The sequence below is a fragment of the Sodiomyces alkalinus genome, assembly GCF_003711515.1.
Source record: "Sodiomyces alkalinus F11 unplaced genomic scaffold SODALscaffold_1, whole genome shotgun sequence".
In the NCBI taxonomy this organism is placed as follows: domain Eukaryota; kingdom Fungi; phylum Ascomycota; class Sordariomycetes; order Glomerellales; family Plectosphaerellaceae; genus Sodiomyces; species Sodiomyces alkalinus.
Genome location: NW_021167079.1, coordinates 2006428 through 2030737, shown reverse-complemented (window position 1 = coordinate 2030737; position 24310 = coordinate 2006428). Strand labels below are relative to the sequence as shown.

At 53.4% G+C, this 24310-nt stretch overlaps 12 protein-coding genes across 12 annotated transcripts; 8 read left to right on the top strand and 4 right to left on the bottom strand.

The window, feature by feature from the left end:
- Positions 1-1068: 1068 nt before the first annotated feature.
- Positions 1069-2234, top strand: SODALDRAFT_12500 (hypothetical protein). Its single transcript, XM_028606657.1, has 2 exons — positions 1069-1320; positions 1439-2234. The coding sequence occupies exons 1-2, from the start codon at positions 1166-1168 to the stop codon at positions 2115-2117; spliced, it is 834 nt and encodes a 277-aa protein (XP_028470123.1). The 5' UTR covers positions 1069-1165; the 3' UTR covers positions 2118-2234.
- Positions 2235-2464: 230 nt separating this feature from the next.
- SODALDRAFT_12489 (hypothetical protein) lies at positions 2465-3968 on the top strand. Its single transcript, XM_028606655.1, has one exon. It carries the CDS (start codon positions 2723-2725, stop codon positions 3842-3844), a length of 1122 nt encoding a protein of 373 aa, XP_028470122.1. The 5' UTR covers positions 2465-2722; the 3' UTR covers positions 3845-3968.
- Positions 3969-5068, top strand: SODALDRAFT_12485 (hypothetical protein). Its single transcript, XM_028606654.1, has one exon. The coding sequence runs from the start codon at positions 4092-4094 to the stop codon at positions 4923-4925; it is 834 nt and encodes a 277-aa protein (XP_028470121.1). The 5' UTR covers positions 3969-4091; the 3' UTR covers positions 4926-5068.
- A 998-nt stretch (positions 5069-6066) lies between these two features.
- On the top strand, positions 6067-6564 carry SODALDRAFT_12447 (hypothetical protein). The gene has a single exon (XM_028606651.1). It carries the CDS (start codon positions 6206-6208, stop codon positions 6482-6484), a length of 279 nt encoding a protein of 92 aa, XP_028470120.1. The 5' UTR covers positions 6067-6205; the 3' UTR covers positions 6485-6564.
- SODALDRAFT_12442 (hypothetical protein) lies at positions 6434-8350 on the top strand. Its single transcript, XM_028606649.1, has 2 exons — positions 6434-6535; positions 6693-8350. Exon 2 carries the CDS (start codon positions 6713-6715, stop codon positions 8189-8191), a length of 1479 nt encoding a protein of 492 aa, XP_028470119.1. The 5' UTR covers positions 6434-6535; positions 6693-6712; the 3' UTR covers positions 8192-8350.
- Positions 8351-9628, bottom strand: SODALDRAFT_12443 (heme oxygenase-like protein). The gene has a single exon (XM_028606650.1). It carries the CDS (start codon positions 9325-9327, stop codon positions 8509-8511), a length of 819 nt encoding a protein of 272 aa, XP_028470118.1. The 5' UTR covers positions 9328-9628; the 3' UTR covers positions 8351-8508.
- A 367-nt stretch (positions 9629-9995) lies between these two features.
- SODALDRAFT_326490 (hypothetical protein) lies at positions 9996-11690 on the top strand. Its single transcript, XM_028610179.1, has 4 exons — positions 9996-10582; positions 10779-10811; positions 10916-10961; positions 11167-11690. Exons 1-4 carry the CDS (start codon positions 10407-10409, stop codon positions 11470-11472), a joined length of 561 nt encoding a protein of 186 aa, XP_028470117.1. The 5' UTR covers positions 9996-10406; the 3' UTR covers positions 11473-11690.
- SODALDRAFT_303515 (DUF1295-domain-containing protein) lies at positions 11501-13440 on the bottom strand. The gene is made up of 3 exons (XM_028608954.1): positions 12860-13440; positions 12312-12797; positions 11501-12228 (listed from the first exon to the last, which is right to left on the bottom strand). Exons 1-3 carry the CDS (start codon positions 12981-12983, stop codon positions 11783-11785), a joined length of 1056 nt encoding a protein of 351 aa, XP_028470116.1. The 5' UTR covers positions 12984-13440; the 3' UTR covers positions 11501-11782.
- Positions 13441-15232: 1792 nt separating this feature from the next.
- On the top strand, positions 15233-16691 carry SODALDRAFT_12348 (hypothetical protein). Its single transcript, XM_028606643.1, has 3 exons — positions 15233-15405; positions 15473-16160; positions 16223-16691. Exons 1-3 carry the CDS (start codon positions 15355-15357, stop codon positions 16549-16551), a joined length of 1068 nt encoding a protein of 355 aa, XP_028470115.1. The 5' UTR covers positions 15233-15354; the 3' UTR covers positions 16552-16691.
- A 55-nt stretch (positions 16692-16746) lies between these two features.
- SODALDRAFT_326486 (PHP domain-like protein) lies at positions 16747-18616 on the bottom strand. The gene has a single exon (XM_028610178.1). The coding sequence runs from the start codon at positions 18160-18162 to the stop codon at positions 17056-17058; it is 1107 nt and encodes a 368-aa protein (XP_028470114.1). The 5' UTR covers positions 18163-18616; the 3' UTR covers positions 16747-17055.
- Positions 18617-20369: 1753 nt separating this feature from the next.
- On the bottom strand, positions 20370-20917 carry SODALDRAFT_12331 (hypothetical protein). The gene has a single exon (XM_028606642.1). The coding sequence runs from the start codon at positions 20801-20803 to the stop codon at positions 20492-20494; it is 312 nt and encodes a 103-aa protein (XP_028470113.1). The 5' UTR covers positions 20804-20917; the 3' UTR covers positions 20370-20491.
- Positions 20918-21695: 778 nt separating this feature from the next.
- Positions 21696-22763, top strand: SODALDRAFT_347329 (hypothetical protein; the record flags this gene model as incomplete). The annotated part of the gene is made up of 2 exons (XM_028613298.1): positions 21696-22632; positions 22721-22763. Coding segments are annotated over exons 1-2 (843 nt in total), but the record flags the coding sequence as incomplete, so codon positions are not given.
- Between the last annotated feature and the right edge of the window lie 1547 nt (positions 22764-24310).

Here is a 24310-nt window from a genome sequence, read left to right as displayed (position 1 = left end):
AGTATTTTTTGGGGGGTTTCTTCGGCCAGTACAACATGTTACTCCTGTATTTTCCAAGCCTAATCTTGCATGATTGTGTATCATGTCGACATAGCCGGAAGAATAAATTTGTGCTTCGGTGTGGGAAAGGGAAATAGGTGCCAAAATAAGGACCGGGAGCGGAAAGAGTATGGGCAAAACTATATTGTAAATGATGCTATCAAATTGTCTTGTAGAAGCACGCCACCTGAACAATATGGACACCCAGGAACTGCATAATATTTTGATGACGGGATGGGAATAGGGTTTAGGAAGCTAAAATGTTCGCATTCCGTTCGATATCATCAAGCAAAGTTCTTTTTAGCTGGATTTGTTAGAAGATGTAACAATGTTCGCATGCGCCTTCTTAATTTCATCACTGGAACTTGAACGTTGGGTATTGGCGCAGAGCCGCACCCCCCGGGACCCATTCGTCCCCAGAATTCCCCCGCGTCAGATCACGCCAGTGATACGTGACGCCCGCCCACCTCAAGTTGGACCTCAGGCAAGTAGTTGCCCATTTGGTTATGGGGCAGGGAGCAGGACCAATTCGATCGCGTTATTGCCCATATGCGCCATGACGCTGGTGCGGGACTGCAGGTACTGGGGTACACACGCACATATATACACACACACTTTCAATACCGCCGGCATATCTAAGCGGCCTAAGAATTTAGTGGTTACTTCGAACGTGCCATCTTCATGCCCAGGATCCGAAGAGAGGGAACCTGACGTACCGTACACCGAAGGATATCGGTGAGGAAGCCACCACCGACCTGTCCACTGCCCACTTTACCCCACTTTACATGGTGAACCTCGGTGAGAAACGTCGACACCGCAGTCACCAACACAAGCCCACCCCTGCTGCCATTTCTCAACCGCATCGTAAACACAAGCCTGTTCATTTCAATTGCACCCTCGTTTTTCTTCCTTATTATTTGCACGCCAATTGAAGCAAATCATTCTCGTACATGAATTCCTAAACACCCTTGCCTTTTACCGGTTGTGCTGCAGCATTCTGCCTTTACGTATCCTCCATACAACACTGCCAACGCAATCCGACACTGACGGGGATTAACCTCCCTCCGTATCGGCAAACAAATCGAGTGCGCCGCTTTCAGGTATTCTCGTGGCATAGATACATACCATGGCATACGCCTCGCGACATCAGGCCAACGCGCTAGGCCTTACCGACGACGAGATAAAGTCCATCGAGCAGACGCGTCAACGGCTTTATCAACTATCCAACAGTATCCAGAGCTTCAAGGCCGACATCGCCAAGAGCAATCCACTACCTCCCCAGTGCGTAATTCTTTTCTCACGGGAATGCATCTACATATACCACCCCCTCCTCCAACGCGCAATTGGTCTTGGTGAGGTTCCTGTGCTTTGCTAACGTAGCCTCTTCGCCCCAACACAGATCCTCACTCCAAGCACAGTACCATATTCTCCTCCGCAATCTCCAATCCCTACTCGACGTGCTAACCGAGAACGCCGTTCCCTTCGCACATACTTCGATCCATCCGGCCGTCAACTTCCCCGGTCGCACGCAAGAGAACGTCCTCCTCACGCTGCTGCGCAAGAAGCGCGAGCCGGAAGTCGAGGAACACGTGGAGCGTGGCTTGGAGAAGACGCGCGAAGTGCGTGCTTCCGGCGCGGCGCCCGGCGAAGGGGACGGCGTGCAGAGGCTCGAGGCCGTGTGGGACGAAATACGAGAGTGGACGCAGGGGCGGGTACAGAAATACGTGCTCGAGCAGGCGGGAGACGTCTATACTCGGAAGGAAAGGGAGGACGGGATCGAGAAAGTGCGGACGGGTCTGAAGAGGCCCTTGGAGGAGCCGGAGGAGAGCGAGGAAGAGGAGGACGAGGAAGGGGAAGGCGAAGGCGAAGAGCAGCCCGACGGCGATATCGTGATGGGCGATGGTCAGGGACAGCCGCGGCAACAGCCACAACAGCCACAACAACAGCTACCGGAGCCGGAGGTGTTCTTCTGGTTTGCTGCGCGCGGCGAATTTACGCTCCCTCCCAATATTGAGTTGGAGAAGGATGCTGCGAAGAGGACGCGGCTCGCAGTGGCGGGCGGGATGCCTCGTATGTGAAGTTGGCTTGGCGTTCAATATTTTCACTTCAGCCCTAGCCGGGAGGGCAGTTATGCCAAGGGCTTGCCATTACAACGTATCCGTTTGATGGATTGGAGGTTACTGTGCTGAGACATGCTGCCGGCTCTTGTAGCGGCAGTCCTGCAACTTTACCATTGACTCACTTCAGGACCTTTTCATGCGTACTATGAAAAGTGAAACTTATTCAACAGCGCGCAAGATACGGGCCAGACGATGCTAGTTGCCATTTCGCTTCAAGGAATGAGCCCCAGGATTCGACGATATGCTGAACGTGCCGAGGTGACGCATGATAGTCCACGCCGCCACGAAGTTACGAACGCTCGACAGACGCCCCTTTTCCAGGTGGCTTGCTTAGAGTTGCTGGGTAAAAGCAAATTATTGGTTCAGCGGAATTAAGGACCTTTTTTTCCTCATCGGTTGGATAAGCTGGCCTAAAAGAAAAGAGTGATTGGATTTGACGTGTGGGAGAGGGCTGGAGTATTTAAGTACGGTGTTTGGCGTCGCAGCTCTCTCTACGTTGGTTATCATTTCTTCGACTTCTCTATACGCGAAACCGTTACTTGCACAAGTCGAAGTCAGGACCCATGACATCCGATCAGGCCTTGCATAGACCGTCAATCTCGAGCGACTTGCCTTGTCCCATGGATCTGTCAATTTCACCCCCCAACTCCAAACACACAGCCGAGGCCGAGTTCCCCTTCACGAGCTTGCCCTATGAGCTTCGGCAGCATGTTTATCACTGGATCTGGCTCCAGAACCCACTTGATCCTCAAAGATTAAACCCGAAAACGGAACGAGGAACTATTTCTCTCAGAGCTCGTTTTCGGGAGGACCCCCTCTTCCTTCACTTCTTGGAATCGACGCTGTATATCACCGAGGCCGTTCGATCCGAAGAAAAAGACAACGCCAAACGCGGCACAGTGCAGCAGCCTAAGACGGGCGAGAATAAAGAAGAGCCCCGATTGTTGTCGCCATATCGTCCTGCGTGCTATCTTCCCGCGGCTCTGCTCCGCTGCAGCAAGCAGGTATATCGGGAGGCTCGGGAGGTTCCATTTCGGAAGAATGAATTTTGCTTTCTGAACCGGTGGTCGTCGGGCCTGCTGGCCGCTTGGAGAACCGCCTCTCGGCTCGCGCCATGGCAGCTGTCCGTCTTGCGTCAAGTCCACATTGAGCTCACGCTCCCGTGTCCGTACAAGTGGATCGAGCTCTGCCGCTTCTTCTCTCGTGGGTTGTGGAGGCTGCGACTTCGAGTTACTTTGGCCAGTAGGGAATACTGGGAGCTCGTGAGATCTGGTTCTCTCTTCCTGGGCCATGTGGACGCAGAGCAAAAGACGCTGTATACACCTATGAGGAGGGAACTGAACGTTCCCGAATTCTTTGGTGCGCAACCTCCGTGCAACTTGGGTCATGAATTGGCGTTGGTCAAAGGCGGCCTGCGCGGCCTGTATTCGTTGCGGGTGCTCGAAATCGAATTATCGAATTTCCCTTGGAGCGACGACGAGAAGCTCTCGTGGTGCTCTGCTCTGCAGGCTGATCTCAACCTCCGCAGAGAAGGCACAGGTGCACCCCCCGTGACAGTCACCTACGTCTCGTCGGTAGATCCCGAAAGTTCGACTGACAGTGGCCACGAGATGACATTGGATGTACTAAACACATCCCTTTTACACCGCGCGCTCATGAACGGGGTTCTGACAAGGGTTTGTTGAAGCGGAAACGAAGCAGGAGACGAGGCTATCAGTTCTCAGTCACCCCCTTTTCGACGCAGAATTCCTTGCCCTGGGTGGCTCAAAAATATGGAGGTTCTCATGTGTATTGTTGAGGTCCTTTGGTTTTTCTTACCAGTGAATCACGACACGAGCTTTCTGGCCGTACGTGACAAGCCCTGGGGAACGCATATTGATAGCAGCACTATGGAACTTCTTCCAACTTCATCTGGAGCTGTGCCTCATTTCGATGCAATTCACCTCCCTTCATTCACCTACATTATCTATGCTGTTTTTCTTAGTACGTTTGTGTTATATAAAGAGTCATCTTGAACGACCTTTCGTGCCCAAACTTACCCCCCCGACAACGGCACACGACTTTCTTCAAGGTATGGCGAACAGCCCGGCACAAAATACACCACTGTCAAGTCTCGATCAATATGCTAAGTCGAATCACTTTAGAGATATGGCGACCTTGACCTTGACTAAGACTGTCAACTACCTTACCACACCATCATTCTACCTGTGCCACAGAAACGGTATAGACGAGCAGATGATCTTGCTCCATGGCAGCATCCTTCTGGGTATCTTGGTCGCTGTATGCTGCTACCTTTGGCTATGGGAACCCAACGCACATCTTCCCGGACATACAAGTTACCAGATTCTACTTCCTGTGCTCCAATGTATTTGGCCTGCCATACGATATTTTTCTCTGGCGGTTGGGGGCATATACTCCCTGGGTGTTCGGGCGCTCCTCCTCCTCTGCGTCGATCTTCCAGATGTTATGGACAAGCGGGTGGACAGGTATTGTTGGAGGCTTCGCGGGGCCCCGGAGAGATACGTGCCCAAGAAGCTGAAGCACGTCAACCTCGCCGACAGAGAGGAGGTTGACGCATACTGGGATATGCATGCTCCCAAGTTTAACGATGTCTTCGACGTGGACGAGGCAGAGACTGTGAGGCCTGCGTGTGGGGGGGCTATGGGGAAGAGTGACGGCTGCGATACTATATATCGGAAGCAGCTTCGGCTAAGGTCCGCGCAGGCTAGGGTAATGCGACACCATTCTCGGTCGAAGAGTTGGTGAGGCCGGAGAAGAATTTATTTGGGAAGGGGGTCAGTGGATTGAGTTTGTCGGCCGAGGTCGTCGACCATGACGATGGTATTTAGGGGTCTCATTGCCCAGATGTTATATCAGGAAATAACCCTTTGCTTTCTTTGTCTCCCCGAATCCGGTGGCCATATACCAAGATACCCATGCACAGATAAAGAGCCAGATCGGATCATGGCTTCTTCCAGCTGCACCAATACTGCAGGAAGCAGTTCTGATGGCTTACTTGGCAATAGCGTCAAATTCCACGGCCAGCAAATCATGTTGTGGTCGAGGGAACCATTGTACTACGTATAATGCATTCGAGACACCCGAAGAATGTCTAGAGGAAAACGACACCACACAAGGAGCCTCATGGGTCTTGGCAAATAACCCAACGAGCAGCTTGGTAAGATTGATATGAGAACGGCAGTGAGAAACTGATCCGCGAATGGAGGCGTCTTGAACCGCCTATTCTTTTGTCCCCTGGGAAGTGAAAGAGTGACTTGACCCTGAACCCGTTGCCGGGATCCTTACGATGAGGTACGGAGTAAGTAAGGAGACGCTCCAAACCAAGGTGCCTGACGGAGCACTACACTACGTATACCGTACCTTATTAGCTCCGGTTGGTTATGACGTCAGCAGTCCAGGATGACGAGGGTCGTACTTACCTTATTACTGTCCACGGTTCAATCGTTCAATGTTGCCTTTACGGGAAGATTACGGGAAGATTACGGGAAGGCGAGACTACTGAGTCACCTATCTTAGGTAAAAGGTACGAAGCCTGTAGAATGTACATATCGCTGTTTGAGTGTGATGTTGATACATTGATCCCTGCAGAAGCTTTCCCCTTGGTGGCCCGGTATAAATGCTCGCTGGCCCTTGTCCGACCTTTCTATCTTTTTTTATTATCTTTTCTTATTTTCTTTTCCGGGCTCATCTTGTTCGCCTCTCGCTCTGCTTGCACTAGTGAAGCACACGCATCCGGGGAATGTTACACGTGTAGAAACGCGAGCTAAGACGACGGATTCGGATGCCAACACCACGCCCAGCATCTGAGTGAGACATGGATGGATCCTCCCTCGAGTCAACGTTGATAAAAACCCTGCGTTTCCCTTGACCCTTCACTCTCCGGGGTATTTATTGCGAACCTTGCTTAACGTATCTACTGGCACTGGTGCTTGTCCTGGTGAGTTTTGCGTGTGTGCTCTCTTGTATGCGGAGCAGGATGTCGGGTACCCGGTAGGTAGCTCACAGTCCATCGCACATCCCCGTACATGTCTGTGTTGGTATTATCCTCAGGTATCTTTTCTTCTTCTTGTAGGACATCACTTCGCCATCTGCGACCAGCAAGGACGAAGGGAGACCAAGTCCCTCGCTTGAATTTGTTACTTCTCTTCATTTCTCACATCGTTCTTTCTCCCCCAAACTTCAACTTCTCCATGCTAGGTACAGGTCTTCTCAGCTATATGGACAACACTGCAGGCCTCGTTGTCATCCCAGAGTCCCCCACTCCCACCCTTCGTCTTTCGACCGAACCTTGCGGTAAAGCCTGATATACTTACTGCTCTTCGACTGCCTCATATACTTCCGCCGGGCTCCTATACGTACGTCCACATCGTCTGTTGTCAACTTATCTTACTCCGTAGACGTCCAGCTATCTTCGAGCCACTTGACACTACCCCTGCTTTCACTCCTCCACAGTCGCCCGTTCATTCATCATGTACATCGTCTCCGAATTGTATACTAACATGCTCAGCTCAGCTCGAAGGGCTACAGCGGCCATGCGGTCGAGGTGGATCACCAACGCCCTCCTGGTTTTGCTCCCCAGCTTTGTTGTTGACCAGCTCCGCCACGATCACCACCACCTCAAACCCCTACGCTTACATGCGACCTCGTACATCGACGGCCTCCGCGGGATAGCTTCCCTGATCGTGTCCATCTGCCACTACACCGAGGACAACCATGCCTACTTCGTCCCTTCCTGGGGTTTGAACAAGAGATCCTCCGCCGCCCTCCAACTTCCTTTTGTTCGCGTCATCTACTCGGGACGCCCTATGATCCACGTATTCTTCGTCATCTCCGGCTTCGTTCTCTCCTACAAACCGCTCAAGGCCCTACACGCCCGCGATGTTGAACGTTGCCACGCCGCCTTGGCATCATCAGCCTTCCGCCGACCCATTCGCCTCTTTGGTCCTTGCCTTGTTTCGACCTTCATGATCGTCCTCCTCACGTATAGCGGATTTCTCTACGAGCCTCTGCCGAGTCTATCCGAGCAGTTAGAAGATTGGTGGCATGCGCTCTTCCGCAGCATCACCTGGCCGTGGTCTTGGGATTACGACCTCCGCCCGACCTACGACATCCACCTTTGGACCGTACCCATCGAGTTCGTCCACTCGATGCTGCTCTTCATGGTCCTCCTGGTCGTGTCGCCCATGCGGCGCCCCATCCGCCTGGCCGCCTTGGTCTCCATCATATTTTACTGCCTCAGCTGTGGTCGTTGGGCCGCCTTCGAATTCATTGGCGGCAGCCTGATAGCCGAGCTTCACCTCACGCAAGCTAACAAGATGTTGACTCTGACGAATCTCGCAGAGCGGAGACCCCGGCAAAACTACAACAGCAACAGCAACAACGACGACGACGACGACGACGACGACGATAAGAACAACAACAATTTGAACGTCCGGTTCGTGTTGAAGACCGCAACTTATACCGCAGCTGTCCTCCTATGGTGGTTCATCGCGGGCTGGCCGAACGAAAACGCCGAACGGACGCCGGGCATCCAGTTTCTCCTTGCCAAGACCCCCCAACCTTTCTCCTCCATCGAGCAGGACGAATGCGGACCGCAGAAGTTCTGGTTTTCCTTGTCGGCCATGGGACTCGTCTGGGCCATCACCCAGGTGGACCTTCTGCAGAGGTGCCTGGAGAACAGCGTGGTGCAATACCTCGGGCGGATCAGCTATTCTTTGTACATCGTCCACGGGCCCATCCTAAACATGGCCCAAGGTCGCGTCATCGGGCGCGTAGCGGCCATGGCCAGCGGGAATTCGGGTAGCAAGCACTTCCGCTCAGGGGCCTCCTCGGGGGGGCTCAAGGGCCTCCTCGGGGCGGACACGCCGACGCAGCAGACGCTGGTGTGGATTCTGGGCATTGTTATCATGTGGCCCTGTATCATTTGGGCCGCTGACGTGTTTTGGAGGTTAGTGGACCGTCCCATAATGGCAGGGGCGAGGAAGTTGGAAGACTGGTGTTCAGATGCGTAGTGGTAATTAGCTGGGGGGACATTCATTGAGACTGGGAGGGGGAAGTGGCAATAAGGCGCAGAGGGGGAAAGATAGAGAAGCGATCGGAGCATACAACATTGTCGTAGGATGCCTTTAAAAAGTAACCACATGCCAGGTTATAAGAAAGCGAGTCTGGCGTTTTAAGGTCGGCGTTCTCTTTACCACAAAGATGAAAGGTGGAGGGGTCCCATATTTTCCTTTTTTTCGATTTTTTTTTTTCGAGAAAAGATCTAATACATCCACTCGGTCCCCGCCAACTCTTTTTGTCCTTCTTCTTTTCGGGTAGGCTTTAGAAATCACTCAGACGCAGCAGGCCAAAACGATTGCTCGGCTGATAGAACGTCCTGCCATACAGGCTTCACCCGCTCCAGCAAGTGGGCTTTAACCTCCTCACCGCCAGAAGCGACCATCTCGGCCACGGCATCGTCAATGATGCGGGCGAGCTTGTGGACGAACTCGGCGAATTCGTCGTTGGTCCAGTTGTGGAGGAACTGCGTGCGGAGGGCGCCACCATCGGCGTCCTGTGAAGGGTCGTCGGTCTGGGGGACCAGGCGGCCCTTGACGCCGGACCAAGCGTCCAGGTAGCAGACCTCGGTACCCCAGAAGAGGACGGCGGCCTCCAGCCAAGGGAGGGGCTGGCCGGCTGGACCGGGGGCTACGGAGTTGAAGAGAAACTCCCAGCGACGGAGGCCCTCCAATTTTTGGTCGTCCGGGACGGCGGGAGGGCTGTTGTTGTTGTTGTCGTTGTCGTCGTCGCAGGTGGTGGGGAGGTCGATGGAGAGGTCGAAGCGGGCAGCGGTTTCGATGAAGAAGTTCTCCTCGCGGCGCACGTTGACAAGGGCGTCCACGAGCCAGTCGAGGAGGCGGGTGGCCGGGTCCGGGTTGGGGGAGTCGGCGGGCGGGGCGAGATCCGGGATGGAGAGGAAGGAGAGGAGACGACCGGCGCCCCGGATATAGGCGTGGATGTAGAGGCGGTCGTTTGCCAGCCAGCGGCTTAGGAGGGATTTCGGGGTCGTACCGGCTGCGGCGGAGGTAAGAAAGGGGGACGTGGTTGCGCGGGTGTAGGCCTCCGGGGAGGAGGTGAGGAGGGTCTGAGTGAGGGAAAAGGAGGCCATGGTCTTCCAGGAGAGGCGGAGAAAGTAAGGTGATAGTGAGTAACTGGTTGGGCGGATAATAAAGAAGTAAAGGATCTGCTATGTCAAGACCAATGCGAAGAACGAAAGAGAAGAGATTTATGAGTGTGCGCCTCGAATGTTAAAATTCACGTCATATAATCATGAGAAATTTGCGGCTTTTCTCTTCTCCCACACATTAGCGGTCTTGGCCGTCGTACGCGATCCTTGGCTTCTATTCTTGCCTGCCTATATACGATACCAACCTTGGAACTCTTGGCTGGTGAAGTCGACAAATTTGTTCGGCATTTTGTGTTGTTTTCCCAATCATTCGTCAATATGTAGAAAACAATACTTGACTGAATGAATGTTCACGTGGTTGAGGCAGTTTAGCGGTTTAGTGATATTAAGGTACCTAGTGATGTTAGTGACGTTAGTGACGTTACCTTAGTGACCTCCAATTTCCACTGATGAACATGCCTTTCCCTCATGTTGCCTTGTATATCTTTCCTATCGACTCGCCTACAGTCATAGGAGGTAAGGGACTTTTGGAGACCGAATGAGTCACGGGCCCAGGAGAATTGTTCCTTCATTCGCCTGTTATCTCCCTTCGGACCAGAAGCCGCATCGGCCATCGGGTGGCAGCATGGGGATCATACCTAAGCAGTAATCAGTTAACATGAATTACTGATAGGGGAACTTTTGAAGCTGTGCCCTGTGACTCTTAAACATCTTACGCCCGTTGCAACCCGAGATATATATATATTCAACCACCGATGGCCTTGGCTGTCTGAGGACATAATTTCCATCGTCGCCTTTTTTTCCCCTGGCATCCGTTTCTCGATCTAGGTACTCGGTATTCGCGTCTCCCGACTCCACGGCTCCGCATCTCGACCGTCGACCGACGTCATTGGGGAACGTCGGCGGCATCACTACGCGACTGACACACACCTACGAAGTAGTCCTAACGACAGCCCTCCATAGCGGTCCCGAATCCCTCGCGTGGGTTCTGTTCTGATATTTCCCAATAGAACCAATCATCTGAAGCCAGAGAAAGGGGCGGAGAAAACAATCAAGAAATCATGGACGCCCGATGCCAATGCGGTCAAATCGCCTTCAAGACGCCCCTCCCCAAACCTCTCGCCCTCTACATCTGTCACTGTTCCTCGTGTCGTAGGCAGGCCAGTTCTGCCTTTGGCACCAGCGCCATCTTTCCTCGTTTCAGGTTGCCTAATATGGATCTGCTAAGCGTCTATGCGTGAGTGGTCTCCTGGTCATCTTCCTGCCGCTCATCTCAGTATGCGGTCTGTAGTCTGTGGTGTGTAGTGCGCAGTGTGCAGTGTGTGGGGTGATGCGATGATTGTGTGATAGTCTCCATGTGGCACGGTGACACAGGGGTGATTCAGTGGCGATCAAAGGACACGGTACACGGGGTTGACATTCAAGATATCTAGACGGCCCACGGCCTCAGGACACACCCTTTACTGGTAAGGTGCCTTGAACGATTTCAGTTCCTCTGCTCATCACATGTTAAGCGTGGTTGATGTTGGAAACGAACAAGACCTGTCTGACTGAACGAACCCCTGAATAGCTACTTCTGTCGAAATTGCGGCACCCGCCTTATTCATGCAACGCCGGTAGGTTCTATCCTTGACTCGTTTCTTCCGTCTGCTCCTCACCACCACTATTCCTTTTTTCCATACGCTGGTCAATACTCAAAGCCCGGTGTTTTACCCAACGGGCGAGCCTTCGATACCACACATACACGTACACATACATACACATAGCATACAACAATCTAGGTCAGCTCCTAACACAAGATAAATCACTCTCGTGCCGCAGAGTAAGGACGTCGTCTCGGTCAAGGGAGGCTGCATCGAAGGCCTAGATTGGTCCAAGGCAGTACACATCTGGACCAAGTCCGCCATGGTTCCCATTCCGGAGGGCTCCGAAACCCACTCGGAAGACAATACGAGCAGCAGTTTTCGCTCCGCTTCTACCAGCACTTCATCCTCTGCTGGCTCGCCCGAAGCCCATTACCGCGAGACCCAGGAGATGTTGGATCAGCCTAACGATGAGCCCGCGCCATCTTCCGAGGCTGATCGTGCTGGTGGTCCTGTTGTCGGAGCTTGCGAGTTGAGCGGTTGAGGCTCGGAGAGGGGAGGGGGACATTCTCCTACTCGATTTCATAATACGTCTTCACCTCCACTCAGGATACATGTATAAAACCTCATCCTCGTGTTCTTTTCCTCCCACATACCTTTTTTCTTTGCCTTTTTGTTTTCTTTATTTGTTTGGTTTATACAAGAGAACGACGATAGGATATCGAGATTACCGCAGGCTTCGTTATATTCGTTTACTCATCACAAGACACATTTTATGTTCGTTGTCCCTCGTATGTCAATATGTCGTTTGTCGGGGACTGGGTTGCCTCATAAGTCCCGCACACATGACCGATTCATTGAACCCCTTTTTCCTCATCTAACCTGCAATAGGACGGGCCTATTGTGCTCTTGAGATCTCCTTCTGCCACCAGTCGCGCAGCATCTACTCCACTACAGCCCTCCCCAAGCCCAACATCAGCATGCTTAGCTGGGTCGAAGACGTACATGGGAAACTCGAGAAAAAGGGTGCGCTTGAAGTATGTCGGCACGTGTTCGTATAATCGCGGAGAAAAGGGTATTAGAATGCTCGTCCGTTGAAGGTAGCGGCTATACGTTTCCCAGTCATTGTCCTGCTCGTACCTCTCCTTGGCACTGGGCCGTTCCACAAGAGACAGGCCCGAGACGAAGAGGATCAGCGTCATGAGGACGACAGGACTGAGGATCGTAGCATAGAGACCCTGCGAGGCTTGATTGCTGACATAGCGGCCATCGGCAGCCGAGACAGCCACCGTGTAGATGGCTGAGAGGGGGGGTGTTAGCTATGGGCACGATCGGGTAAAACAAAGACAATATCCTGCTACTAGTACGGAGAAATGGACGTACAGAACTGAAGGAGAATCTCGCCAAAGTAGTTGGGATGCCGGGAGAAGTAGAAGAGGCCCGTGTCGCATATGGCCCCGGGTTCGGGATGGCGAGCATGAAACCGATACTTTTGGGCGTCACTGACCGACTCGATGACCAGCCCGATAGCGTACAGGACCACTCCGGCGATGTCACAGCCAGTTCCAAAGGGGCGCTGTAAGAAGCGTGCAATGGCTGGCGAGTTGAGAACGGTAACGGGCAGGGACACAGTCCAGACCCAGATCATCTGGAAAAGCCAACCGCCGAGGAAAGGGAGAAAGGGGACGCGATGGCCGCCGAAACGGTCGTCCTTCCCCGTCCCGAGGACGCGGAAGAGGAGAAAGCCTGACAGCCGGGCTGCCCATAAGACGAGAAGCATGGAGGCGATGATCTGGCGAGTATGCCACGCGCCACTGAGGACTAGGGTGACGACGGCGAGGACAATGAAATTGGACCCCCCCGCAAAATCTTGATGGATATAGTCAGTTAGCCGGGTTTGATATTGACGGTGCCTCCATTATTCAACGTACCAGTGAGCTTGTCGCAGTCAAAGAGGAAAGCAATGGTGAAAAAAAGGAGTTGGTAGATGAGAGTAACCAGGGCTGTTACGGCTAGATAATAGCCATCGAGGGCGAGGATATCTGCCACAATCATGGCGAATGAGGCTAGATATAATAATATAATAATCGATGCTCTCAGCTCTCAACGGACTGCTCTGGGAGGCTTTATCGCTGCTGGAGTTCGAACCCGGCGACTTTTCAACTACGCATATCCAAGGGAGAAGCAAAGCAGCCACAAGTCAGAGAAAAGATGGCAAATCAAAGAGGAGTTCGGAAATGCGAATATAGTATGGATATTGATTGACCATCGGTATTGTTCTCTGCATTGAGGATGGAGATAATAGAACGGAGGCTTTTTTTGATGGAGTTGGTCATCAACTGGTAGATGGCAGGACCGAAAGCGGCCAAGTAACAGGAACATATCATCATCAAAGTCGAGCGTTGGACCAAATGACCGTTCAATGGGGGATGGATATAGCCGATCTGGATCAGGAACAGGAACGGCGGAACGGGTTCGATGGATATTGGGCATCTTGACTGTCGTCATCGAGTTTCTTTGATTGGGGATGAGTGGGAGGGGAGGAGGAGTATTACGTGTAGGAGGGGAAATATGGACAATGACGAAGCGATGGCGAATGTGGAACTCGTACTATGTACTTCTCTGTGCAGAGAAATATTGACTGGTGGGCTGTACACGATACCCGTATTTATGGCAAACGGTGACAACGACGGGAGAGCGACTGGCAGGCAAAGAGTCGATAAAGTCATGTCCCCACACCACCGCCCCAGTCTACGGCATTTCCCTGGCAAGCCCTCGGACTCGGACTAAGGATCTACGGATAGAGGTCATACAACTGGATCCCGATTTTGTTCGACTTGCTTTTTTAAGCCCGCTCCCTTCTTTTCTTTCTTTTCTCTTGTGTTCTTCCCCTTCTTTCCGGCGACTCTAAAACATGGGTGGCCGTTTCTGTGGCCAGCGTCCTTAAGGCCGTGCGACGCATGATTGCGCTATGCTCCATCCTATACCTTCGGCAACTGTACCTCCTATTCAACCAACAACCTCATTTCATTATTCCATCGTTCCCTAATCTCGGACAACCCCACCAGTCTCTCTCATGGTGGTCGATCTATAAATTTGAGACTTACGGTCGTGTTTAAAAGTCAAATTGTCAAGTTGAGTATGTTATCAGCGCTTCGAGATCGAGTTGAGGGTTCCATGGTACCTTACCTACCTTACCTTATCCACTGTGCGAGGTGAACTACGATGTAGGTACGTAGCAGGAACACAGCCTATTGGCCGGTAGCGCAGCGTAGTGGGGAATCCGTTTCACAGCACTGTTTCGAACCCCTGAGAACTTGTCACAGCCTTTGGTGCAACGTTTCGACGCCGCCTCAAATCTTCAATTTTACATCAACTCTTGTCCTGCCCTGCTTCGAGATATGGCTAGAGCTTGTATCTAGGGTAGCTACGAACGCAGCCCCATATGGCGTCTTTTGTCCATTACCGTTTTACTTCTCTATGGGGACCCAGTTGTCTCTCAATCAGCGCAACCATGGCGACCCATCGGCGAAAGGGAGACTGCCCTGCCTGTTTTTGGCTCATATCCCGAGGGGACACGGGGGACACCGGCTTCTTGCCCAATATTGAACTTACAGATATAATCCATACCTAGTCGAAGACATTATTACGAGCTCCCCAAACTGACACCACCTTCAAAGTACGAAGACCTACCACATACGATTACTGGGCCCACGACCCCTGGGCCACTGAAACCTCGGACGGAAAAGAGGCCCAAACCGCACCAGATCACCATCGTCTCAAGCCTCGCTTGCTCCAGACTTGATGCCAAGCAATCCCTACCCCTTCACCCCTTCACCCCTTCACCCCTTCATATCATCCGCCCTTGTTGCACATGGTCGTGATCCATGATTTCCTTGCAATGTCGTCCCATTGTCTGGCCCCGCTCCCGATCCCTCGTTGGGCTAATTATGACCTCCCCCACCACCACCATCAAGATCTATCTAGGTAGGCCTACCCTTAGCCCAATTGTGATGTTTTCATCTTCTTCTCGCACTTCAAGAGGTGAACTTCCTTCTCTTCGCTGTCGTTGCTTTCGTTTCTTGCGTGTGCTGGCGCCGTTAATCATTTTGCGCTCGGATTTTCTGCCTTTCGAAGGATGTCTGAGGCTTTACTTCGTCTTCTCTCGTTTTCTTGACTAGTGCTTCTCGTCCGAGCTGTCTGTGACTGCGGCGCTTTCGTTCTTTTAATACCCAGGCACCTTCGATTCTCTCCTTGTCGCCCTTTTCGCTCGTTTGTCTTATCGCCGACGGCTGGTCTGTTGAGGTACTTTACAATTTGATCACGGCCTACGGATAGGTAGAGATACCGCGGTTCCCCTCTGATTCTTTACGCCTGAACCCCGCCGAACGAACTCTTCCGGGAGGATATTTATAGCGAGACCGCCATGAGGCATCATCAGTCTTTCGTCGTGGCGGCCCTGCTCGCATCTGCGCAGGTGGGTTGATTTCTTTAAGCAACTCCCCCCGGTCGACGGACTTTTAGCATCTGACCCTACTCTCCAGGCTGCCGTGTTCGGCCGCTACAAACAGCGAGTCGGCATCTTAAGGGAGAGAGATACTGTCGAAAACATCGTCCCGGTCGAAGATGGCCATGGAAGCAACGTACCTACGGTCACCGAAACCATTCGCCAGACTATCACAGTGGGTGCCGATGTCGCTGCCGTCACCGTACATGCACCGGCTGCCACTATAACGCATACCATTACCATGATGCAGCCATGTCCCGCTCCCGTGGCACCACCGGTTTTTGATACGCCCGTCGGTGACGGAGGGGTTGGGGGCGTCATCGCCGTCCCTCTCCCGAAACGACCTGTCTCTCCTCCTCCCGAGGCCGTTCAGCCCCCTCCACCGGGGGAGGCGCTTCCACCGCTGGAGGGCATTCCCCCACCTGAAGCCATCCCGCCTGTGGAGAGTATTACCCCTCCTGAGGTCCTTCCGCCCTTGGAGAGTATTGCTCCTCCTGAAGCCAGTCCGCCAGTGGAGGATATCCCTCCCCCTGAAGCCATCCCCACCGAGGTCATACCACCTCCCGAGGACGCACTCCCACCTCTTGAGAGTATTTCGCCTCCTGGCGCCATTCCCACCGAAAACCCTCCCCTAGTCGAGGGACTCCCTCCTCCCGAGATCGCCCCACCTTCCCCTTCCGAGGAGGTGCTACCGCCCCTGGAGAGCCTTCCTCCACCCGAGACTGGTAAGTCTTCTGACGGGATACTCTTTGGTATGACAGGTTTTAGATTTACTGACGCACCCAAGTACCCGAAGAGCCTGAACAGCAGCCCGAGCAGCCCGAGCAGCCCGAGGATCCCGAGAAGGCAGTGCCAAGCCAAACCGAAAGCCCCGTCGAATCGGCTCCAACGCAAAGCGCCTCCATACCGCCTCCGGCCTCCGCGGTGACCCCTCCTCCCGCCGCCGAGGTGACACTTCCTCCTGCCGCCGATATTACGCCGCCTGTAGTCGTTGCACCGGCCCAGCCCGCAATCGACATCGACCTCGACGGCATTACATTGGAGACCCGACTTTCTCTTGGCAACCTGTTACAGCAGACTGCGAACTTGCAGGCACGCGAGACCCCGGCTCCTTGACCGTTCCAGGTTGGCAAGAAAGGTCGCTGTTCCGTGAGACTTAGAGGGAGGTTGAAAAGGGAAAGACGTTCTATCCCCCCTGCGTAAGAGAGGACAAGCTGTATGGTAGGAATTGACAGTCTCCTCTGAGGGCTAGGGCTGTCGGAGTTCGTTTCCACGACAAGTTGGGGACGCACATAAAGGAACGACATCAAAGGGCCTTCTGCTTCTGCAACTTGTTTTGTTCTTTATAAGCTTTTCTTCTTGAATACCATGGTGGCATCGATAGGGGGGTAGGACGATGTGGCAATCTCACCCCGGGCCCAACCAATCCAGTACATATATCCCGCGAGGAATACTTCCGAGCCTTTTATTCTCTCTTTTTTTATTCTTCAGCCCTTCATACCAACTAGCGAAGGAAAGAAAATCATTGTTCTATGTGACGCGGGTATCATGATCAAATCGAATCCCACTCTAGCCGACTTTGCACGATGTGAGAGCGAAGACCCTTTTCACACCCTCACATCATGTCTCGGCGTCCGCCTTTGGCGCTAAACGCAACTTCTTGGTCTGCGGCTTACTTAACTTCTGTTGTTGTTGTTCTTGTTGTTGCTGTTCTTGCTGTTGCACCAAAGGGCTACTGTTCACATCCTCATTTTTGCGCTTTTGAGCGCCCTTCACCCCCGCCATCCGTTCATCTCCCTGCTGCTGTTTCCGATTTTGTTTCCGATTTGGATGGTTTTGGTTCTGCTTGCCGTGGAGCACATCGCCCTCCCGACCACCCACCTCCACAATGTTCACCACACCCTTGTAAGAACTCCTCTTGAGCCCCTCGTTGACCACGACCGCGCGTGGGTTCACCCCCAGCGCCTCGCTCCCCTTGTCCGGCGCCAGTCCCCAGACGGCCATGAGGTTGATCACGTCGGCCGGGGCCCGGAGGCCCATGGCGGAGACGGCCTCGGAGCTGATGACGAAGCCGCGACCCCTGGTGGCGCGCACGAGGCCCGAGAGATTGGATATGAAGTTGGCGCGGGCGAGGGCCGCATCAGGTGCCGCTGCAGCGCCGCCGTACCCTGAGCCAGAGCCAGAGCCAGAGCCAGAGCCAGAGCCGGCGAGCGAGGAGCCCAGCAGAACCTGAGAGTAGCATATCTCGAAGCGGACGCCGCGCGATACCGCCGCCATGCACGGCTTGGGACGGAAGAAGAAGGGAAAGCGGGAGGTGAGGTCGAGGGAGATGATGGACGCTTCGGGGAGGGAGAGGCAGGCGGCCGAGAAGGCTTTTTCTGTTGTGGGGCGGACGGCTAGGATATCGTATGCGGCCGCGACGGCAGCGAGGCGGTAGTTCTTAGAGGGGTCGGTGAGGGTGACGGTTGCGCGGTGAAGAACTCTTGGCCTCTTCCGCCGATATGTGGAGGTGGGGGTGGTACTGCTGTGGTCTGCGTTGTCATGGCGGCCGTCTTCGTCGTCTTGGAACTTGGGGAGTGGATTGATGACTTGTGCGGGGACCGGACCAGAGAGGCTGTGGTTCAGAGCGACGACGTTGTACCCCAATGTAGCACTGAAGGCAAGGGTATGCTCGAGGACAGTGGGGTCCTGGGTTGGATTCCATAGGATGTTGAGATCGTAGAGCATTGTGACCGATAGCGATATGACTGGGTTCGAGGGGGGAGGGTAAACGGGCGCAAGGTGATCGTTTCTTCGGTTGGGTAGCGAGGGACTGATGTGAGTGTCTGCATGCACTAACAGGCCATGTGCATCGCAAACGTGTGCCTCGTCGATCGATCAGGGCTGCACAGAGGACGCAGCTGGCTAGGGTGCGAATGTTGCGTCCGGCCCGCTCAGGGCCTTGGGAGCTTGGGGGCTTGGGCTGGCTTCCCGCTTTGATCTATGATCGTCTTGGTCTGTCAAACTGGTCACCTCCAGCCAGACTGGTGCACTTGGTAGTAGCGTTTCCGAGATGCGGGAGCAGAGGACAGGTGGTGGTTTGAGAAGCAGGGGAGCAGAGCAGAGAAGAACAGGGTAGAGAGGCTGACAAGCGACGTGAGAGTGAAATGCGTTCGGATAGGACCGTTGAAGTCGCATCGCGTGTAGCCGTACTCGGTTAAAAAAATCGCGTCGTGAAAGTTTTCGGAGCTTACTGTCTATTACATAAGCTTATAGAGTAGCAGTGAGGGAAGACCTGCGACCAATTGGAACGCCTCCTGGTCCCTGGCTAAAGAAAGATAGGAGAGCCCACTGTGGCAAATGTGGGGAAGGCTGGGGGAGCCGGGCCCCCGCAGGGCAAGCAAGTAAGCTCGTTAAGGTACACTAAAATACGAATAAAGAGTCAAGTGATCTTCACATCGTACCTTTGTGCTTACGTTGTATGAGAAATACCCAAGGTACCTACCTTAAGGTAGGTTAAAGCAAGACATCTACAGAGTACCTAAGCTGATGCAGGTGCTGGACCGTAGCATAAGGTGAGGTCGTACGGAGAGCGATAGCTCGAGAATGCGTGGTTTTCCCGCACGTACAACAATATCCGACTAAGTGATGATCGCATTGAGGTGACATGCCCGTCATACACGTAGCGGTTGATCCCCACGGTCTTGGCCATCGCGGCTCAACTCTTATGTTGGTGCTTTGTACCTTTGTCAGCCCTAGATATCTACCTAGGTACCTGGGCCTCGTCTTAAGATAAGGTACCTTACCCACTTCCAAAGTGTGTGGGAGGTGGGGAGGTGGGAGGTTGTGGCTTGGAAGAGGACGGGGAAGCTTCCGGCCGAGGATGCACTGCACTGCCACCTGTCTTTAATGTACCTTAGCGTGTAAGATCGCAAAGTCGTCTTTTACCTCGGCCAATCGGGAGGTACTGCGCTACTGGGTGGGTACTCCTGCACGAACCCTCTGGGCTCCGCTCTTGACAACGTCCTCCGTCAACCTCAACTTCAACCTCCGTTCAACCACCTCCGTCTACCCATAATCCGAGCTCCGCAGTGCAGTGCACGCGCCTTCACCACGAATAAACTCGACTCAACTCGGCTGCTTGACCTTGCTATCCCTATCTTTGGGTCCCGATCCCCGCGACTTTTGCCGATCGACCAGTTGTCGTCTCCCGTCCGGTCGTTTACGAGACCAGGCTTACTCCGTACACTCCGTGCGCGTCCTATCCCTCGATCGAGTCCGCGACCATCTCTATATTGCCCTACATCCGACCCGAAGGCGCAAAAGATTCAAGGACGTCCAGACGTCGAAGGGCTTTCGTCGGCTCTTGTGGGGCTTATATTTGAAGAGGGTGGGAACCGGGTCTCTGGATAAGGGATCTTTAGGAAAAGCCGAAGGCCAACCGACATGTTTTTCTTTTTCGTGTGTGGTGAACACACCTTTCGCAAACCTGTCGACGGATATGAAGGAATCGTGTGTCAATGTTATAACTGCGGCAATATGGCGGGTCATGTCATCAAGAGCCATCCCTGGTTCACTTTCTGCTGGATTGTACGCTCTCTTGCCCCCTTCCTCCCGTCCCCTTTCCTCTCACTTTCCCCCCTAGGTGATATGGTTTGCCCGGGATGTCAGAGTCCGCGATGAGTTTTGCCACCTCCCTTTTTGCCTCCTCCTTCGGACCCCCCTCTTTTCTGCCCAACCTCCTGACCCCAGAATCCACCTCGCACTTAGCCAAATGAACCAAATGAATGGCTCGAGCTGACGAATCTGTGTCTCAACAGCCCGTTCTGCCATTGTCTATGAAAGGCCAGGTCGATGTGGTCTGTAGCATCTGCAGTTTTGCTCAACCCCTAGAGAACAGGCCAGATGTTATTGCTATGGCGAACCGAGGTGGCAACGGGGGCCATTACCCAGCTGCTCCACCTCCTGGCCATGCTCCGCAGGGTTGGGGCCAGCAACCAGCACCCCAACCTGGTTTCCGATATTAACCCAAGCTATTTTTTGCTCTCCTATTACCCCGGAAGCGCGGCGACGCTCGCTAGGGACACGCCTTTGCAAAGCTTGAGCCGTTCTTACTCGCCCAGCTGAGCTTAGCACCAAACGGCCACGCTGCGAAATGGCGCGCCAACTGGAAGTGTGGTAGGTAATGAAAAGAAAAGAAGAAGAAGAGAGGTTGGCCAGCGTGGTCCCGTGTGGCTGAACAGCTGCTTCTGCTTGTTCTCGACCAATTTCCCCCCTGAAGAACAATGGTGATCAAGCAAGCACTTTGTCCGGCCTTTCCCCGAAACCTCGGCCTCGGCCTCGCTCTTCGCAACCTGAGGCTTGCCTCGGATAGCATGGCTGTGCCCATGTCTCTGGGTCCGGCGGATACGCAGACCCTTGTCTAACACAATTCCTTACCTTGTCCTTGGGGGTGGGGTGAGATATAATCGGTTGCTTTTCCACCCTGTGTTGATGTTTTAAGGGTGCGGGGTATGTTCTTCATGTTTCATTGTACGAATTGGATGACGTTGCAGATAAGGGGGAAAGAAGGAAGCTATACCAAATAAGCACATGAGAGCCGCGATGTTGGGAGCTTCACGGCCTGCATGTGTGGGCTCCGCAACCGCAAGAAGCAAGCATCGGCAGCTGAGCAAGCTTGGGCCATAGCTTTTTGCTCATCAACTGACCACCCACATTCTCGTCTCGAGCTCCTGCGGGGAACCCCCCCAGAACCTCGCGGTTAGGGCTCCTACTAGGATGGTGATGTGAAGCTTGTCCCATGGGCTGTGTTCGCTGCCAAGATTGCGGCGGGGTAGAGTGAAGGTGTGTGAGGGGAGAGGGAAGAGGGAAGAGGGAAGAGAGATTCGGGCGATAATGGCTCGCTCAATGTCACCTCTTCGGGACGCTGTGGGATTCCGTCACCCTCCCGCCACAACGTACACCGGTCTCGCACTCTTCCCAAGCTCCCACGGTCGCTTCCCCCAAGCCCCTTAGCGCCGTATCTTTTGTATATGATCTGTTTTCTCACCTCCACCTCGACCTCCACCTCCACCTTGTGCCTCGTAGCCGCATCTTGTGATATCTAAGACCCCTCGCCCGCCCCCTCCCCTCCTTGCCTTGCGCAATTTTCTTCCGTTCGCTATGCCTCTTCAGGGTAACTCGTCCTTCGACGACACAGGAACATTACATGACTATTATAGTCGACGTTCAGTAGCATCCAGTCAGTCACCATTTCACCCACAAGTTGAACATCTCTCTAGCTCGGGCAGTCAGTCCCCCTTGACAGCCACATTCTACTCCGGTCCCCTTCCGCAGCAGAGAGACGAGTCTGGGAATAGCAACAGCACTGTCGAGATCACAGAGCCTGGCACACAGATCACTCGGCACTGCTCCTTCATGTGTTTCGACCCCGTCGACGGATCTCCACGTCAGGACTTTACTATTGCTCTCCAGTCCCATATTCTCAATATTCCTGGCGCATACCTCTCCGATTCTCTAGGCGCAAGAGCCGCACACTTGTCGCCCCAGCAAGCGTATCCTTCTTCTCTACAGCAGCTACAGCAACAGCAACCCGCCGATACCAGACCTCCGGTCCACATCCCCCGCATCGGGCCGCGAGACATGTCTACTAGTCACCCGCCCCGGGCTCGTGCCACACGCACCTATAGCGCGCCGTCCATCCCGCCCATATCGACGAGAGCGCAGCCCCAGCTTCGTATGCCCCCCCAGCCGCCGCCACTGTCCATGTTTCCCAACTTCCCTACGCCGACTACCCCATCACCGCTCTCGTATAATCCCCTCATGCAGACGCCAACGCTATCGTCCCCGGCGACCACCCGACCTCCGATGCCGAACCCGCTCAACCTGTCCGCGGAAGAGAACGTGTTCATCTACCAGCGGTTGCCGATGCGGTCGCCGGCGACGGCCGAGACGGTAGTGCGGCATTTCCAGCGTCGACGGTTCGTGTACTTGGACCTGGCCGAGGCCACTGACGCCAGGGTGGCTGACATGCCTATCGGTAGCCCGGGGAGGGAGCGCAAGGTGCGGGTCGCGCAGCTCGCGAGGAGGATCAGCAAGAAGTGGGAGCGGAGGCGGGCGTTATCGCTTCCGGCCAGCCGCATTGAAGTCATCGTCCAGCGGCATCGTGGGGAGGAGCGTCTGAGCGTGTTTTGGGTGAAGGTGCTGGATGAGGTCGAGGTATGATGTCCCGGGACTTTCCTTTCTCTCCCGTGATGGGTTCCTGAAATCCTGAAATCACTGACCTTATTTTTCCCTTGCAAAACAGAAGGCGGATTTATCATACAGTACCGCCTCAACGCTTTTGTTGGTCCTGGTCGTTCAGTTGCTCGTCGGCGTCGCGTTGTCACACGTGACATCCTCATGGCTTAACCGACTTGGGATTTTGCTCGTAAATGTGGCGGCATTCACCTGGGCTGTGATGAGGGCGACGGAGATGATGCATGAGAGTTACATGAGGGGATTGGCGGATGAAGAGGAGCTCTACAGGGCTTGCGGCTAAGGTCAGCCGGAGAGGTGATAAGGGGAGGAGGCAGGAATGCCTCGATCTTCATGACTTATGTGTTTGGAACTTCTTTTCTTGCTTTTGTGTTGCCCTTCTTCCTCTCGTTTCCCCTGTTGGCTCTTTTTGTCTTTATTTTCTTCCCACTTTATTTTTCTTATTTTCTTATTTTTCTTTCTCTTTCTCTTTTTCTTCTCATGCTGTTTTTGCTCTTTGGAGGCGGCCTTATTCTGGGACCTTAGTTTTGAGGCTCTGTTCTCATAGTCGTAAGGAGTTTAGCTGGGAAACATTATGACGAATATGACAATAATTCGCACGCTTCCGTACCTTATTCGAGAGAAATATGCGATTTCTCCGTGAGCCAATGGATTGACGACGTTTGATGGGAGAGAGAGCCGAGGAAGGGTTTTTTGATGAGGGCCCAAATATTGACTCGATACCCAGATTAGTAATCGACTCGAAGAAACTGACATTGAGTTCATGACGTAATTACATTGTCAGATACAGCGTAACTCGAACCGTCAAAATAGGGTCAAAATTGAGGGGTTGAAATCGTAGATTGATTAAGACAGTTTTTATGCCAATTATTATGTAACCTGCAGGACTGTGTCTGACAGATCCTGCCCTTCGTCAAACCCGTGCCCGTTACGTAACCGTAAAAACTATGGTCTGTTCAACGAGTGCCGGTCCTCCGCCCCCCCTGTTCGGTCCTCCGGGTACACTTAAACTCTTTCTAGACGAAAAATCCACTTTATCTCCACTACCCGAAGATAAGTGGGTTTCCTAGGTACCCTAATATAAGTAGATAAATAGAACGCGTATAAGGACTCTGCCTCCACGAAGAAGGCCTCCACGAAGAAGGCCTCCACGAAGAAGGCCTCCACGAAGAAGGAACCCTAGCCCTAAGGAAACGTACCTAGGTATTTCGGGTAGTGGAGATAAAGTGGATTTTTCGTCTAGAAAGAGTTTAAGTGTACCCGGAGGACCGAACAGGGGGGGCGGAGGACCGGCACTCCTGTTCAACATACATTGCCCACTTATTACAACCCGTACTCTGTACTTCTTACTTTGTACATTATGTACCCTATATCCCCACAGTTCGTACTAGTAAATCTGAATCCCCAATATAACTCCTGCGTACCTACTTGGAGCTTCAAACCCCGTTTTTCATCACCAAACCAAGAACCGACGAAAACTTCAAGATCCTCCTTCTTTCCCATCGTCTTGAGATTTCTGCGGGCATCGTTACCTCGCCGATTGGTCATTAGATTATAGACGCTCCTAACCAGTAACCGTTCTTTAATTTCCCATTGCTTGGCTACCGATATCCAAGGCTCGATACTTAGCTCAACCAGC

Excerpts from the sequence above, each read along its gene's own strand:
- SODALDRAFT_12348 (XM_028606643.1), top strand. The coding sequence starts at position 15,355 with ATGAGGCATCATCAGTCTTTCGTCGTGGCGGCCCTGCTCGCATCTGCG. Across the intron at positions 15,406-15,472 it reads CCCTGCTCGCATCTGCGCAG|GCTGCCGTGTTCGGCCGCTA; the intron begins GTGGGTTGATTT and ends CCTACTCTCCAG. Across the intron at positions 16,161-16,222 it reads CCTTCCTCCACCCGAGACTG|TACCCGAAGAGCCTGAACAG; the intron begins GTAAGTCTTCTG and ends GACGCACCCAAG.
- SODALDRAFT_12489 (XM_028606655.1), top strand. The coding sequence starts at position 2,723 with ATGACATCCGATCAGGCCTTGCATAGACCGTCAATCTCGAGCGACTTG.
- SODALDRAFT_303515 (XM_028608954.1), bottom strand. The coding sequence starts at position 12,983 with ATGATTGTGGCAGATATCCTCGCCCTCGATGGCTATTATCTAGCCGTA. Across the intron at positions 12,798-12,859 it reads TGACTGCGACAAGCTCACTG|ATTTTGCGGGGGGGTCCAAT; the intron begins GTACGTTGAATA and ends ATATCCATCAAG. Across the intron at positions 12,229-12,311 it reads CGAGATTCTCCTTCAGTTCT|CCATCTACACGGTGGCTGTC; the intron begins GTACGTCCATTT and ends CCCCCCTCTCAG.
- SODALDRAFT_12447 (XM_028606651.1), top strand. The coding sequence starts at position 6,206 with ATGTCTGTGTTGGTATTATCCTCAGGTATCTTTTCTTCTTCTTGTAGG.
- SODALDRAFT_326486 (XM_028610178.1), bottom strand. The coding sequence starts at position 18,162 with ATGCTCTACGATCTCAACATCCTATGGAATCCAACCCAGGACCCCACT.
- SODALDRAFT_12442 (XM_028606649.1), top strand. The coding sequence starts at position 6,713 with ATGCGGTCGAGGTGGATCACCAACGCCCTCCTGGTTTTGCTCCCCAGC.
- SODALDRAFT_12485 (XM_028606654.1), top strand. The coding sequence starts at position 4,092 with ATGCAATTCACCTCCCTTCATTCACCTACATTATCTATGCTGTTTTTC.
- SODALDRAFT_12331 (XM_028606642.1), bottom strand. The coding sequence starts at position 20,803 with ATGGGCACAGCCATGCTATCCGAGGCAAGCCTCAGGTTGCGAAGAGCG.
- SODALDRAFT_326490 (XM_028610179.1), top strand. The coding sequence starts at position 10,407 with ATGGACGCCCGATGCCAATGCGGTCAAATCGCCTTCAAGACGCCCCTC. Across the intron at positions 10,583-10,778 it reads GATCTGCTAAGCGTCTATGC|ACGGCCCACGGCCTCAGGAC; the intron begins GTGAGTGGTCTC and ends CAAGATATCTAG. Across the intron at positions 10,962-11,166 it reads GCCTTATTCATGCAACGCCG|AGTAAGGACGTCGTCTCGGT; the intron begins GTAGGTTCTATC and ends CTCGTGCCGCAG.
- SODALDRAFT_12443 (XM_028606650.1), bottom strand. The coding sequence starts at position 9,327 with ATGGCCTCCTTTTCCCTCACTCAGACCCTCCTCACCTCCTCCCCGGAG.
- SODALDRAFT_12500 (XM_028606657.1), top strand. The coding sequence starts at position 1,166 with ATGGCATACGCCTCGCGACATCAGGCCAACGCGCTAGGCCTTACCGAC. Across the intron at positions 1,321-1,438 it reads AGCAATCCACTACCTCCCCA|ATCCTCACTCCAAGCACAGT; the intron begins GTGCGTAATTCT and ends GCCCCAACACAG.